The 15,228-nt window shown below is 46.6% G+C and overlaps 1 protein-coding gene across 1 annotated transcript in view; it reads right to left on the bottom strand.

The window, feature by feature from the left end:
- Window positions 1–15,228, bottom strand: part of LOC117745765 (thrombospondin type-1 domain-containing protein 7A) — a 65,653-nt gene that overhangs the window by 40,099 nt on the left and 10,326 nt on the right. The window contains exons 5-8 of the mRNA XM_034554294.1: window positions 10,705–10,860; window positions 9,176–9,379; window positions 6,859–7,053; window positions 4,459–4,702 (exon numbers count right to left, since the gene is read on the bottom strand). Of these exons, the coding sequence (XP_034410185.1) occupies window positions 4,459–4,702; window positions 6,859–7,053; window positions 9,176–9,379; window positions 10,705–10,860 (799 nt within the window). The remainder of the gene's footprint in view (window positions 1–4,458; window positions 4,703–6,858; window positions 7,054–9,175; window positions 9,380–10,704; window positions 10,861–15,228) is intronic.

Below are 15,228 nucleotides of genomic sequence, written 5' to 3'. Positions count from 1 at the left end.
TATGTTATGTCTGAACATGCTTTACGTGGGAATTAGAGCCTTTCCTTGACCCCCAAGTTCTTTGCTGTAACTGTACGATTGTAATAAAGTTTAATCTTGTTAACGTCCGTCGTGTCCCGGTTGTTCTCCTCACGCAGTCGGCGTTTGCCGCATGCTGTCATTCTATTTACTGCTCCCCCCCCCTTAAGTAATCTGATTTGTTTGTTGTCTGTTCTCTTTAGCTCGAGCATGTTAATTACAGATGATTTGGCTTCTTCCAGCTCGGTTAATTGCCTCATGTCGATTTTGAAAACTTAACTTATCAAAGTGCTGATTGCCAGATCCACAAATGCGGCTAATTGGCAATCAAACTAACGCTGCCACCCGTCTTGGTGAGCGGAAGAGTCAAAGTCATGTCCCCACGAGGTAGGTGTGTGTGTGTGTGTGTGTGTGTGTGTGTGTGTGTGTGTGTGTGTGTGTGTGTGATATCGTTCAGCAACAACAACCTCTTCTGTGTTTACAGCTATAAACAGACGAGCGGTGTTGCACACACTGCGAGTTTCTTTGGGTGACGGTACAATGGGAGTGTGCACGCTGGTTTTACAGCCTGTTACTGGAACCCCGCCAGAGGGCCTGAGGAAAATCCATCTAAAGACTTTGAAGAGCGCCTTTGAAGGAAGTCGCAGCACATGCAAAGGGACACGATAACCGGAGCAGATTCTGAGCTTCTTCAGCACCACGGACAGCACCACCGGTCCATGCAAAGAAACACGATAACCGGAGCAGATTCTGAGCTTCTTCAGCACCACGGACAGCACCACCGGTCCATGCAAAGAAACACGATAACCGGAGCAGATTCTGAGCTTCTTCAGCACCACGGACAGCACCACCGGTCCACGCAAAGAAACATGATAACCGGAGCAGATTCTGAGCTTCTTCAGCACCACGGACAGCACCACCGGTCCACGCAAAGAAACATGATAACCGGAGCAGATTCTGAGCTTCTTCAGCACCACGGACAGCACCACCGGTCCACGCAAAGAAACACGATAACCGGAGTGAGGGAAGCTTCTTCAGCACCACGGACAGCACCACCGGTCCACGCAAAGAAACACGATAACCGGAGCAGATTCTGAGCTTCTTCAGCACCACGGACAGCACCACCGGTCCACGCAAAGAAACATGATAACCGGAGCAGATTCTGAGCTTCTTCAGCACCACGGACAGCACCACCGGTCCACGCAAAGAAACATGATAACCGGAGCAGATTCTGAGCTTCTTCAGCACCACGGACAGCACCACCGGTCCACGCAAAGAAACACGATAACCGGAGCGAGGGAAGCTTCTTCAGCACCACGGACAGCACCACCGGTCCATGCAAAGAAACACGATAACCGGAGCAGATTCTGAGCTTCTTCAGCACCACGGACAGCACCACCGGTCCACGCAAAGAAACATGATAACCGGAGCAGATTCTGAGCTTCTTCAGCACCACGGACAGCACCACCGGTCCACGCAAAGAAACACGATAACCGGAGCGAGGGAAGCTTCTTCAGCACCACGGACAGCACCACCGGTCCACGCAAAGAAACACGATAACCGGAGCAGATTCTGAGCTTCTTCAGCACCACGGACAGCACCACCGGTCCACGCAAAGAAACATGATAACCGGAGCAGATTCTGAGCTTCTTCAGCACCACGGACAGCACCACCGGTCCACGCAAAGAAACATGATAACCGGAGCAGATTCTGAGCTTCTTCAGCACCACGGACAGCACCACCGGTCCACGCAAAGAAACACGATAACCGGAGCGAGGGAAGCTTCTTCAGCACCACGGACAGCACCACCGGTCCATGCAAAGAAACACGATAACCGGAGCAGATTCTGAGCTTCTTCAGCACCACGGACAGCACCACCGGTCCACTCAAAGAAACACGATAACCGGAGCGAGGGAAGCTTCTTCAGCACCACGGACAGCACCACCGGTCCATGCAAAGAAACACGATAACCGGAGCAGATTCTGAGCTTCTTCAGCACCACGGACAGCACCACCGGTCCATGCAAAGGGACACGATAACCAGAGCAGATTCTGAGCTTCTTCAGCACCACGGACAGCACCACCGGTCCACGCAAAGAAACACGATAACCGGAGCGAGGGAAGCTTCTTCAGCACCACGGACAGCACCACCGGTCCATGCAAAGAAACACGATAACCGGAGCAGATTCTGAGCTTCTTCAGCACCAAGGACAGCACCACCGGGCCATGACAGGACTCACAGTAACACTCCTTCTGTCCCACGAATGGAAACTGAAGATGTTTTTTTTTTTTTATCTGGTGTATAAACCCGAGTGGAGCATTTTTTTTCTTTTTTTTTTCTTTGTTGTGATCAATTTATTTATTTCCACATTCCGCAATTGCAAACAAATCTCAATGCGATATGCGTCTCATTTGCAGAGCACAAGTTTAATTGTTTTTCTTTTCTTTTTTTTAAAATGGGGTTGAATGCCAGAAATTTCCTGGGTTTTGTTGCCAAAAAAAAAAAAAAGAAAAACTGCCCCGTGAGACCCAGGATGTTTAAGCATGTGTAAGCTTGCAGGTTTTTCTTCCAAGTACGTTTCAGGCAACAATTGGCAGCTTACAGTTTAAATAGTGTAAAATATGTCAATGCAAACTATGCAGGAGTTTTCTAAATCATACATGCAGGATGGAAGGTTTGATCCCCAGACCGGAGAACCGAACCACCGACACAGCAATACCAACAATACCCACCCCACCGTGGTGATGCATTCCACCGAATCCAGTCACATCGATTTAAACTGTGTGTGAGAGTTTTGCTGACATGAAGAGGATCAGATCCATTCTGAAGGATTGTCAATGTGGGTTCTGTTCCACCTCAAAGACAAGAGAGTACAATCCAGACAGCTGGTGCTCTACTCAATTAAAACCACATCAGTAACAACTACAGAAGAAAGAAAGAAAGATAAATTATGTACAGTCTGTTTTTAAGTCAATTTTCTTTCTAAAATACACGTGTAAACATGAGGTTGATGCCCAGCTTGTGTTTGTTGAAACAGGGCAGACTCGAGCCCTTTGACCATGTGTTTTAATTCTGCCTTGTCACATACAGGTTTTTTAATTTATTCAGCTAAAAAAATAACATTTAGCGGTTACTAATAGAGCACTAATAAAGTACTAATAAGACTACAGACAGGAGGAACAAGGACAGCAACCCAGCGTACATTCGGGTACGTGAGTATTATTTCAACGTAGACCTGATGATCCTGATCTTTACAGCAGTTTTCAGGTGGGGATGTCTGACAGTGTGACTCTTCGTTGGTTCCTATAATTCATTGTTTCGTTACAACAACAAAAAACATAGAAATGACCCGATGTCAGATAAGTCCCCATTTGAAAATGTCAAACACTTTCCTGGTGTATTTAAAGTGAAGCACGTGACCTTCAGACCCCCCCCCCCCCGAGCGGGGCGAACGAGGGGAGTCCGCTTTGTTCTCTCGTCTTTCTTGACGCTTTCACAGGTCCGGTCTCTCGGCCCTTATTGCAAAAAATGATACTCGATAATATAAAAGTCATCAACCGGCGACAAAACAAAAGATGACGGAGGGCAAAAATCGACTGGAAACTTCTTTTTTTTTTTTTTTTGTGACTCGATGCCATTACCCACAACACCCCTGCTGCTCTCCACAAAAAAGAATAAAAATAAATCAATCTTCTTTGGACGCCAGCGGATTGACTCCTTTGTCTCCTGTCGTCGGGCGAATCAGCGGAGCGTGAACTCGGCAGACGTTAACTCGACGCCGTGTTTTGGATCCGGTCTCCGGAGCTTAACCCGCAAACATCTTTCCTCGCGTCCCCAGCCTCTTGATTAAATTGCCTCAAAGTATCAATCCCATTTAATTACCGTCATTATCATCAATGAGAAAATTTACCAGCTCCCCCCCCCCCCCCCCCCAAAAAAAAAGAAAACGGCGGGGTTAATTAGACTTTCAGGGGACGGAGAGATTATTTATTTTTTTGCAGTCGCCTGCGAACGGGGAGATATGAATTGGGAGTTAACTTCACATCGAGTCTGCTCCGCTTACTTCAATGTCACACACACACACACACACACACACACACACACACACACACACACACACATCTTTATGTACCATTCAGTCGTACCGGTTTCACTACGACTGACTTAATGTTTTTTTCGCACAACAGATGCTCACAGATTGACCTTTGACCCCACGTCGTAAGACGGGCTGTTCTAATGCGTTGCCTGACGAGCACTTCTAACCCAGAGGTTCTTCTTTGAAGAATAATTTCACACATCAAAAGACCGGCCGGAGAGCTCTCCGTGTCCTCTATTCAGCACGTAGATTTAACTGATTTGGTTTCTCATCCGTTCGGATAAAGTCGTCCAAATCTGTGAAATCGGCTTCCTCAAGAGAACAAATAAGAAGAGAGAACTCACTTCTTGGGGGGCACCTGTCCCACGTTGACCCGGACGCAGATGACCTTGCGAGTCTGCATCCCCGTGGAGCAGGGACCCTGACCGCCGCCGGCTCGGACCCCCACGGAGGTGTTGAGGGTCGAGGCCGAGGGGTCCTCGGTACAAGGGCCCCAAGGCCCCGTCTGCCAGTGGTAAACCGTACAGGCGTGCTCGTTGCAGTTCCGCACCTCCTGGAGGGAACTGCTGTTTGGGCACAGGGCGCCACCTGGGAAACCAAAACACAGGTGAAAAAAAAAACAGACTTCAACGTTGGTGTCTTCTCAAACGGGACCTCTATTGTCCCGTGTTTTCTGTGTGTCTTGGTGACGAATGGGTAATAAAACCTTCTTCTTTTTTTAAAGGATTAAATGACTTGGAGACGCTTGCACTCTTACGACGAACCTCTCGCCCCTTTTTCCGCTGGTGGAGACCAAAACAGAGCTTTTAAGGGGTCTGAATATTGGACTAAGTGCGTTGTGTTACACTGTGACCACTCGCTATGTAAATATACGTTCAACAGCTTGTTCCGCTGTCCAAACAGCGCCCACGACCATCTTCTATTCAGCACACACACACACACCCCCCCCTCTGTGATGCACACTCCATAAAAAAAGAGAGCTATAGAAATCGAGCACACCTGTGTGACAGTCGTTGTTAACAGGTTTGTTTGAAACTGCTGAATCCGTGTGACCCACTGAATGAAACCGGCGCTCGCTGACGTCAAACCTCTTTATAACGAGAACTCCCTTCAGAGCTCCATTGTTTTAAAGAATACTTCCAACAGCCTTCAGAAAAAAAAGAAATTGGAGCAGATGTGCTCTCGAGAATCTCTTTAAGCTTTCCTGAAAAGCACCAGTCATGAATACTGATGGCCTTCCACACAGAAGCGGTCTTTACCTGCAGGATACACTGTACAATCTTAAGCTGTGAATACATATAAATGCACGTATGCATTTTACACTTTATTTATCACAAAGAAAACGTTCAGGCCACTAATTCTGGGTTTCTCACAACTTGTGTGGGACTTCAAGGAGAAAACCCGCACCCAGTAATTAAAAACATTACAACGGAGGTGCCACGCTTCTCTATTAAATCTTATTTCATCGTGGACACGCTCACAGATAAAGACTCGAGGAGCGTGGCTAACAACGAGGCCGATGCTACAGCCCCGAGCGCCAGCATTGTTGGACAATAGGGGGCAATGTGAAGCTTCCTGGAAACATAAACAACAACAACAACAACAACAACAAGAACAGCATACAGGAGTTATTTGTGTCTGCTGCGGGATAAACGACGGGACCGCCAGCTCATTTACAAAGTGGAGCAATTCTCACTCAGCGCGCGTAACTGACTTAAGAGTAAGAGGCACTTGAGCTTCATAAAGTCCCGTAATAATCGCCGTGGAATTAAATGCGAGCGGTTGCGCTAAATCGGTCATTATTTAGGCATATTAATGCATTCATGGGCACATAATCCGACACCAACATATTGCTTTTTTAAACATAAATCCTGTATCTTAAAAGTTTGGAGTACTTCCTGTAGTTGTTCTTCATCAATATGCAACACGGGAGCTGAGGAGCTCCACATCTAATCAGATGATCTCCTAACAGGAGCCTCTTCCAGGTATCGTTCTTGTGCGTTAACTACGTCATGAAGATGTCTCAATCTTTCTAAAAAAGCTACAACAAATACACCACAGCCACTGACATTTCTAGACCAACGTCGAAGATTTACCAAAAAGTTCCGGAAACTTCGGCACCTGAATGAGACCTTTGATGGGAGACAGACGTGACACGTGTTAATGTGGACAGGTGAGTGCGTGCAGTAACAACAGAAAACACATTTTAAAAAACTATTTCACACACATGGCCAACGAGCCCTGGCTGTATCACAAGTGGCTAAAATCTAAATTAATTACAATTTTAATTTTTTTTCTACGTGTCGACACAAAGCCACAGGGTTTTAAAAACTGCGAAGAGCTGACTGTTAATTACAGCTGTTACCCTCCATCACTGTGATCCAGGCCACAACCATCGCTGTGACTGTGAGGAAAACACACACGCACACACACACACACACACACACACGTCGAGATAAGACAAAAAGAAGGATAAGAAGGACAAGAAGGACAAGCAGATGCACGCGGAGGTTTAAGGCGTATTGCAGAGACGTGAGATAAAAGAGTGAGTGTCAGCCGAGGAGACGATAGAAACAATCACCGGGAGTGATGAGCGGACGAATGTGTGAAATCCAGACGTCCAGCGAGTGACAGCGAAGCCGACGCCCCCCCCCCTCGGCCTCATCTGCATATATATATATATATATATATATATATATATATATATATATATATATATATATATATATTTCCCCCAGACTCACCTTCCCCGGCGTTGTAGGCCAGGACGGAGCGCGTCCTCAGCTGCTTCCCCTCGACGGTCTTGCTGGAGCAGGTCTGAGAGCAGGTGGACCAGGGCGTCCAGTCGCTGAGCACGCAGTCCCGTGAGCAAGGCACCTCGCAGGGCACGGGCTCCGGGGCCGGGGACGACGCGCAGAGACCCCCGTCCACCTCCTCACCTGGCGGAGGAACAACAGCGTCACATTCAGGGGAGGGATGGAGAGACTGAAGTGTACAACGTGCTAATAGCGAGGTAAACAATGGGGTAACGTGTCGTCAACGGGACAGTTAGAATAGTACTTTGGCATAATAGAGCCAATGTAGGTTAAAACTGATATTATTTTGGAGCTGGTGCAATATTTTTGACGTGGATATTCTCCGAGATTCAAGAGGCGAATTTACCAGAAGAATGTCTCGGATTAGAAGTACACTTTGATGAGGTCATCCATTGTAAAGTGATGCAATGGGGTTCCTTTGGCTGTCGAGTCATTTTTGATTGCACATTTATGACTTTATACTATATAAAAAAGTTTTTCCTGTAAATTTCAGAAATTCTCTGTTTTTTTTCTGAATATTAACCCCCTTTCTTTTTAAATGTAGTTATTTTTATTTTTTTGGCCCTCGCACGCCGTCGTGGAATGGAAGTTAATCTCCTCCGATAATTCTGATGTAGTTATGCGCCTAGTATTCTTATTCTTTTTAAATGAAATCCTTATTTTTTCTCATTAAGTCAATATCTTTCTAAAGAGACAGAGTAATATTCTCTTAGTAATAATGGGGTAACACCTTTGGAAATATATAATTTAATAAAGAGAAGAGCGTACTAGTTAGAAGTATTTTCATCATGTTTAAAACCAAGAAATCCACCTCAGTAATTTAGCACAAAATGATGCTAAAAGCATTTATGACACAGAAACGTCCATCTGGGTTTCCAGGTGACGCCTCCTTAGTTTTGGGTTTATGGTTTATATTATTTAGTCGAACTCGATTTATCGGTTTATTTTCATTTTCTATATTCCAGGTGCGTTTCCGGGTAAGCTTTGTTACTGAGAAACCGCCATCTGTGTTTCCAAGGTAACGACTCTGCCCCCCCCCCCAAAAAAATGTGAAGGTTTTATATATTGAAAGCCGAGACAGGTGTGTGTGTTTTTTTTGTTGTTTTTTTGTTCGTGCAAATGAATAAATGTTTATTACTTCCTATAATTCCATATGTGTGTTCATGGGTGGAGTGTTGTAACTCAGATAATACCATCTGTTGTTTTCCAGGTATTAAATCACGGTACGTGTTGCGGAAACCTTTCATTATTTTCACGATATCCCGTCTGATATTCACAGATCTAAGTCATCTGAATCAAAAACATTTCACTTGTGCTTTTTCCGTATTGACACGACAGTCGACTACGACCCTTTTTCCATGTTATATATATCATATATTCAGATGGACGCACTCTGGACCCTCCACACTAAAGTGCCGTTGAACGAGGAGCGAACTCACTTGGGATTCCCACATCTTTGCACCGTCGGCCATGTTTTATTGATGAGCGCCAGAACACAAGTGGATTGAATTAACCCACGTCTGCCTCTATGTCGCTGAGCGGGGAATATTTCCCCCTGTGAGCGATGCATGCGTAACAAAAACATTTTATGAAACCTCTTCAGCGGCTGCTAGACACAGTTGCAGAGCCTCCGGTTAGTCCCGCGGTAGAACGTACACGAAGCCACACGTGGTAACTTTACATGCCGGATAATCTCCACCTCGCTGGAGAGATTTAAATCAATAATGTGTTCCTTTTATTTCGCCTGATATTTGTCCAAAAGCATCTCTGCACACTCAGATTAAAGATTTACCCTCGTGAAGAGGAGCGGTGGAAATTCATCGGGAGCAGCGAAGGGCGCGAGGCACTCCGAGACCCGCGGCCGCGCAGGATTGATTTGATTTGGCGAGAGGGGGGTTTAATTGCGCGTGGCGAGAGGAAAAGGCTGTAATGAGAGAGAGAGAGAGACGGGCGGCGAGAGGGGGGCGGCGACGGCGAATCAAGTGAGCGTTAAAGTGGGAGGGGGGGAGGAGAGGAAGAGGAGGAAGAGGAGAGGGAGTCTGGGGAGAAGTCCTCACGGAGTGCGCTGGTGCAAATCTCCTCACGTACACAGAGAGCGTCGGAGGGTCAGCGGAGGGGCGGTCTTGGCAAATCTGCGTTCGCAGACGCAAGGTCACGCAAGGTCAGACGTGCAAACGGAGGCCGGGTGAAAGAAGCACAATGCGCCACTAGCCCCGCCCCCCTCCCCTCCCGTCCTCCCTCTCACCGTTGCCGTTGACGCACTGGACCCGTGCGAGCTGAGCGCCGGGGCCGCACGGCTTCCCGTCGCCGGGGACGCACTCGTCCAGGCCGACCAGCCGCCAGTCGTAGCAGCCGGGCTCGTCGCACGGCACCGCCTCCACCAGGTGGGGGCAGTTCCCCGGCCCTCCCGTCGGCTCGTTGGTGATCCCACGTTTCCTCAGTTTGAAACCTGCAAAGAGCGTGAAGAAGATAGATATCTCTCTCTCTCTCTCTCTCTATAGATATATATATATATATATATATATATATATATATATATATATATATATATATTTACAGAACACTTTCTCACGTGGGAGGTGGAAAGTTACTAGTTGTTTTACTCAAGAAGCAATTTAGACACATTTTGATCATTCTGTCAAATGATTAAAAAAAAAGTAATTTCCTTTCTAAACGTCTCAGATGGTTCAAAGAGGTCAAATTATCCAATATTTCCAGTGCAAAAAATATACATACATATGAATTTGTGGAGCAGGATTTGCATCCTTCCTCCTTCCATTCATTCCGTGACCCCCTCAGATTTATCTCGTGGCCCTTTGGAGGGGCCCGACCCCTTAGTTGGGAACCTACCTGACAGTATATAAACTTATGTAGCAATATATAGGTAACCCTTCTTTAGTTCAACATAATTTCTTTTTTATGTAAAACACCCCAAAAAAAAATCTGAATTTGCGTTGTTTTTTGGGGCCTTTTTGTATTTTAAATATGAGGGTCTGACGTGCAACATGCGAGAATACTTTTTTTTTAGCACATTTTGCTGATGCATTTGACTCGTTAAGGAATCACCGTAAACTGTGCGGTACTTTTACTTTATGAAAGCATCAGAGTAGTTGTTACAGCGGCGATGATGGATGCTGACGATTAGCTCGGCTCCGTTAGCCGGCCGCCTCGTGGAGACGGCTCATTAACGCTAACGAGGAAAACCTCGAAGGTTTTCTCCCACGCGGGTCGAGCCTGCACGTCTTGTTCTGGCGCCGGGTGTCATAACGCATCTGATCACCCGATTGCTCTCTCACATATATATTTCATCCGATTCATGTGTGAGTTTAAAATGCTACACACTGATATTAAAAAGAAGAAAAAAAGGTACATTTAATTATTAATTCATATATGACTGTAAAGTCCACTGACAGTAATGATATGTTTCCTATGTATATTTTAACAAGATGTCTTGCTCCTATACTAGAGACATTCAATCATTAACTATTTATACAAAATGATGATATTTAGTGAGAAATCTAGTGCAGGCTGCAGGTACGCGAATGCCTTCAGACTCATTACTCATCGTTATTGTTTCCGCATTAATTATGCTGCATTGGCGTCGTGACTGGAAACGAGAGCGAGGAATGAAAAGAAAAGGTCATTGTTGTTCATCACAGAGTATAACGCACTTTATATATCATGCGTAACGTGTTTATTATCTTTATTAAACGCGTTGAAGTGGCCCGATGATTAAAGGTGAATCGTGGTAACCGTCCATGGGGTCCTTCCTACCTTTCTTCCCAGCCTGGTCGTCACAGTTCTCGAAGGTGCACGGCCCCCAGGCGCCCCACGGCGACACCTCGCAGTCGATGGGGCACGAGATCTGGCAGAGCTGGGACCTGTCGGGGATCGAACCCTCGCACAGCTTGTTTTCCACCGGGCGGGAGGCTGCGCACACGATCGAGAAAATAAAAGGGAAACGGAATAAGCGGACAAAATAATAAGCAGAACGAAAAACCTGCTTTACTTTGATCTCGTTCCTCGTTTTTTACCAACATCACGGTCTAAAGGGACATAAAAATGCTGCTTTACGTATATTCCCAGCATGGGAGTCACTATGGGAGCCCAATTCCGCCAGTAAAAGAGAAAAATAGGATGAATATAAAAATGTCGACTTTCTATCTCTATCTGACTTTGTTTCTCATAATTTTTTTCTTTTTATCTCATAATATCTTATCACGGCTAAATGTTCATCTTATTTGTTCTTTTATTGAAGGAAAAGGGCTAGAGAGCAGATGGAGAGCAGATGAGTGGGGTGAAACCTGCCCGTGAAGTAGACACTATTATCCCTTTGTTTTGTTTATCACCCTGTTGGAGTGTCAGAATGATAAATTACCAGAGAGTATCCTGTGCGGCACCTTTGTGAGCGACATAAAAAAAAAAAAATGAAGTTGTGGAGCGTTGCCCGCCGACTCTCGCCAGAGACAAAAGAGGACGCTCAAAAAGGTTCAAGGGAACCGTGACAGCGTCTTGGCTCATGTCTGATGAGGTGTACTTTGGCTCCTTTCTTCCCACCCGGCTGGACTCCCATGAGGAACTTTGAGGAAGTGAAATGGAGGACGCCGCCGCGGCACGATAAATACATACGTTTGATGTGTGGAGTTTCCGAAGGATGCAGAGTTTTTAATGCATTTATGCATGCGCATTAAATATGTAGGTTGGTGCCAGCGTCATTTCAAAGTGGGGATGCACTGTATCTTCCATTGAGCTGTGCATCCGTGTTATTTGATTCCTTCGGATTGAGTACCAAATCCTGTGGCCTCATGGGAAGAATCCTTGTTGGGAAAATGTACTCTCTCCTCTCCGAGGATGACCTTGAAGAACAGAGGCGATGCCCTGTTCGTCTGCTGAGTTTAAGCAACGCTTGTTCCAATTCTGCACGTTAAATAGACGGTTAGCTTAGCTTAGCTTAAAGACTGGAAGCAGCTGGGAACAGCTAGCCGGGCTCTGTCCGAAAGTAAAAAACAACGGGCCCACCTGCGCCGTTGAAACGAACACGGGAGAGTAAATACAAGTAAAGAGTGATACAAAGTCGTCTCACTAAACTCAACTTGTTTGTTGTGTTGATTGTGTCACCTTTACATAGAGCCAAGCCAGCTACCCCCCCCCCCCTCTGTGCTAAGCTAAGCTGCTGAAATGTGGAAATCTTCTCATCCGACTCTCCTGGAAGAAAAGCGACTCAGTGTTTCCCCCTCCCCAAAAAAATATAATTGCTTTAAGCCATGAGACACCGGCTCCTCGGCTCCAGGTCGTCCTGGGTGATAAGAGTGAGTCCTGCTCACTCAGCAGACGGGTTCAACCCCCCGCCTGCAGCTCCACACTCTGTCTGACACATCTAAACCTTTTTGAACACACACACACACACACTTAAAGGCAGCTGATACATAAAACACTAAAACTTTGTAGTTTGTAGTTGATAGATTTGCTGTTTTTTTGTGTTTTTTCCACGCCGACAGTGGAAGGAAATTATAAATAATAAATTTGTGTACTTGGGAAAAAGTATATTTTTTGTTCCACCTGAACACAAGAGAGAAAACTATTCATGTTCTCACTTTCCTCTCAGGCCTTCCTCATCTAATTGAGATATTCCAATGTTTAAAAAAGAAATCCCCCTTCAGTGTGAAACACGATGCTCAGTCTTAAGACATCAGTCAGCGGTGGCATGAAAGTTTTGTGTACAAGACTTCTCTCTGTAAAGTATAGTGTTGAGTCACACATTTCAAATATTTCTTTTTATAGAGAATATTAAATGAATCCCCTCCACAACCTCTTCTCATGTTCAACCAGAGGTTTGAGGATTCCAACTCTTCCTACGAGACATCTGAGAGCTTAAAGTCTCACGTAGTCAGAAGAAGCTGAATCATAATTCCCTCAGAACTGCACGGGGGGAAAGAAGGCAAGCGTGGCTTTTGAAATGCAAAAAGGCTAATTCCTCCTACACGTACACTGGAAGTCAAATATCGAGTGTGCTGAGCCGCCGTTAATCCGCGTCTTATTGGTGAACTACGCCGGCTTCAATCTCTTAACATCTATCCATTTGGGAATACAAAGTTGAGGACCGTCCTCCTCCTATTGTGCAGAACTGACAGTGATGGAAGGAATCCCGCGTGGCTTCCTATCTGCAGCGTCTCTTCCTGTCGTCTCTTCCCGTCTGCAGCGTCTCTTCTTGTCGTCTCTTCTTGTCGTCTCTTCCCGTCTGCAGCGTCTCTTCCTGTCGTCTCTTCCCGTCTGCAGCGTCTCTTCCTGTCGTCTCTTCCCGTCTGCAGCGTCTCTTCCTGTCGTCTCTTCCCATCTGCAGCGTCTCTTCCTGTCGTCTCTTCCCGTCTGCAGCGTCTCTTCTTGTCGTCTCTTCCTGTCTGCAGCGGCTCTTCCTGTCTGCAGCCTCTCTTCCTGTCGTCTCTTCCCGTCTGCAGCGTCTCTTCTTGTCGTCTCTTCCTGTCTGCAGCGTCTCTTCCTATCTGCAGCGTCTCTTCCTGTCGTCTTTTCCCGTCTGCAGTGTCTCTTCCTGTCTGCAGCCTCTCTTCCTGTCGTCTCTTCCCATCTGCAGCGTCTCTTCCTGTCGTCTCTTCCCGTCTGCAGCGTCTCTTCTTGTCGTCTCTTCCCATCTGCAGCGTTTCTTCTTGTCGTCTCTTCCTGTCTGCAGCGTCTCTTCTTGTCGTCTCTTCCTGTCTGCAGCGTCTCTTCCCATCTGCAGCGTCTCTTCTTGTCGTCTCTTCCCATCTGCAGCGTCTCTTCTTGTCGTCTCTTCCTGTCTGCAGCGTCTCTTCCCGTCTGCAGCGTCTCTTCCTGTTTGCAGCGTCTCTTCCTGTCGTCTATTCCTGTCTGCAGCGTCTCTTCCTGTTTGCAGCGTCTCTTCCTGTCGTCTCTTCCCATCTGCAGCGTCTCTTCCCGTCGTCTCTTCCCGTCTGCAGCGTCTCTTCCTGTCGTCTATTCCTGTATGCAGCGTCTCTTCCTGTCTGCAGCGTCTCTTCTTGTCGTCTCTTCCTGTCTGCAGCGTCTCTTCCTGTTTGCAGCGTCTCTTCCTGTTTGCAGCGTCTCTTCCTGTCGTCTCTTCCCGTCTGCAGCGTCTCTTCCCGTTGTCTCTTCCCGTCTGCAGCGTCTCTTCCTGTCGTCTATTCCTGTCTGCAGCGTCTCTTCCTGTTTGCAGCGTCTCTTCCTGTCGTCTCTTCCCATCTGCAGCGTCTCTTCCTGTCGTCTATTCCTGTCTGCAGCGTCTCTTCCTGTCGTCTCTTCCTGTCTGCAGCGTCTCTTCCAAGAACAGCAGTCTGGGCTCCTAACTTTGTGGAAGTGTGTTGTAATGTGGTGCTCAGTTAACGTCGTTATACTTCTTTAATATCTATTATATATCGTCGGAGTAGGAGGAAGAACCTTCAAAGTGTCGTTAAATATCAATATTTAAATGCTTGTTATTGTTACAACATGTCTTCTTTTTCATTTGTGAGACATTTTTATGTTCAAAAGAGGAGAGCAGATAAAAGGGACGGCTAGGAAAAGAGAGGGGAGGAGAGAGGTTAGGAAACAAGAATAGAAGAGAGTAGAAATTAAGAGAGAAGATGAAACAAGGGAGAGGAGAGGAAAGTGGTGGAGGTATGGAGAGAAGAGAATGGGAGAGGACGGTTAGAGGAAAGAAAGGAGCTAAGGAAGGAAGGAAGGAAGGAAGGAAGGAGAAGGAGGAGACGGAACAGAAATGAGAAGAGACATGAGAAGATGGGATGAAACAAGGAGAGGAGATAGGAGAGGATACATTGGTAAATGAAAGGGATAGACGAGAGGAAACAAAGGTAGAGGAGAATTAAAAAGGAAGGGCAGAGGACAGAAAGGAGAGGAAAGGTGACAAGTAAGCAGATTAGATGGAAGGAAGGAAGGACAAAGCAAACGGAGGCTGCAGCTTCGTTGTCAGCGTGACTGAACACACCTACCTGTAATCTGGAAGGTGATGGAGAGGAGAGGGGGGACACTAGGCTTCTGCTGCCTCTGGGTCTGACCCGCTGCAATTACAGGGGAGAAGGCGCTATTAGCTACGCACACACGGGGGAGACGGAGGCACCACCAAGCACACGGTGACGGGAACCAGCAACACCAGAGACCGGCAGAGCTGGGACCCCGTAGACCGGACCCGTCTATAAATAAAGGCTTTAACAACACGTCTTTCCAGGCATTTAAAGGAACAGTTCACTCTACATGTTCAGCTCTGTTGGTGAAGAAATAAGTCAATAACAAACAACACACATTGTGTAACTTTGGCATCTTAAAGAG

Source organism: Cyclopterus lumpus, chromosome 16 (assembly GCF_009769545.1).
Source record: "Cyclopterus lumpus isolate fCycLum1 chromosome 16, fCycLum1.pri, whole genome shotgun sequence".
Lineage (NCBI taxonomy): Eukaryota > Metazoa > Chordata > Actinopteri > Perciformes > Cyclopteridae > Cyclopterus > Cyclopterus lumpus.
Note: the sequence above shows the minus strand (reverse complement) of the source record. Positions and strands in the feature narration are given on the sequence as shown.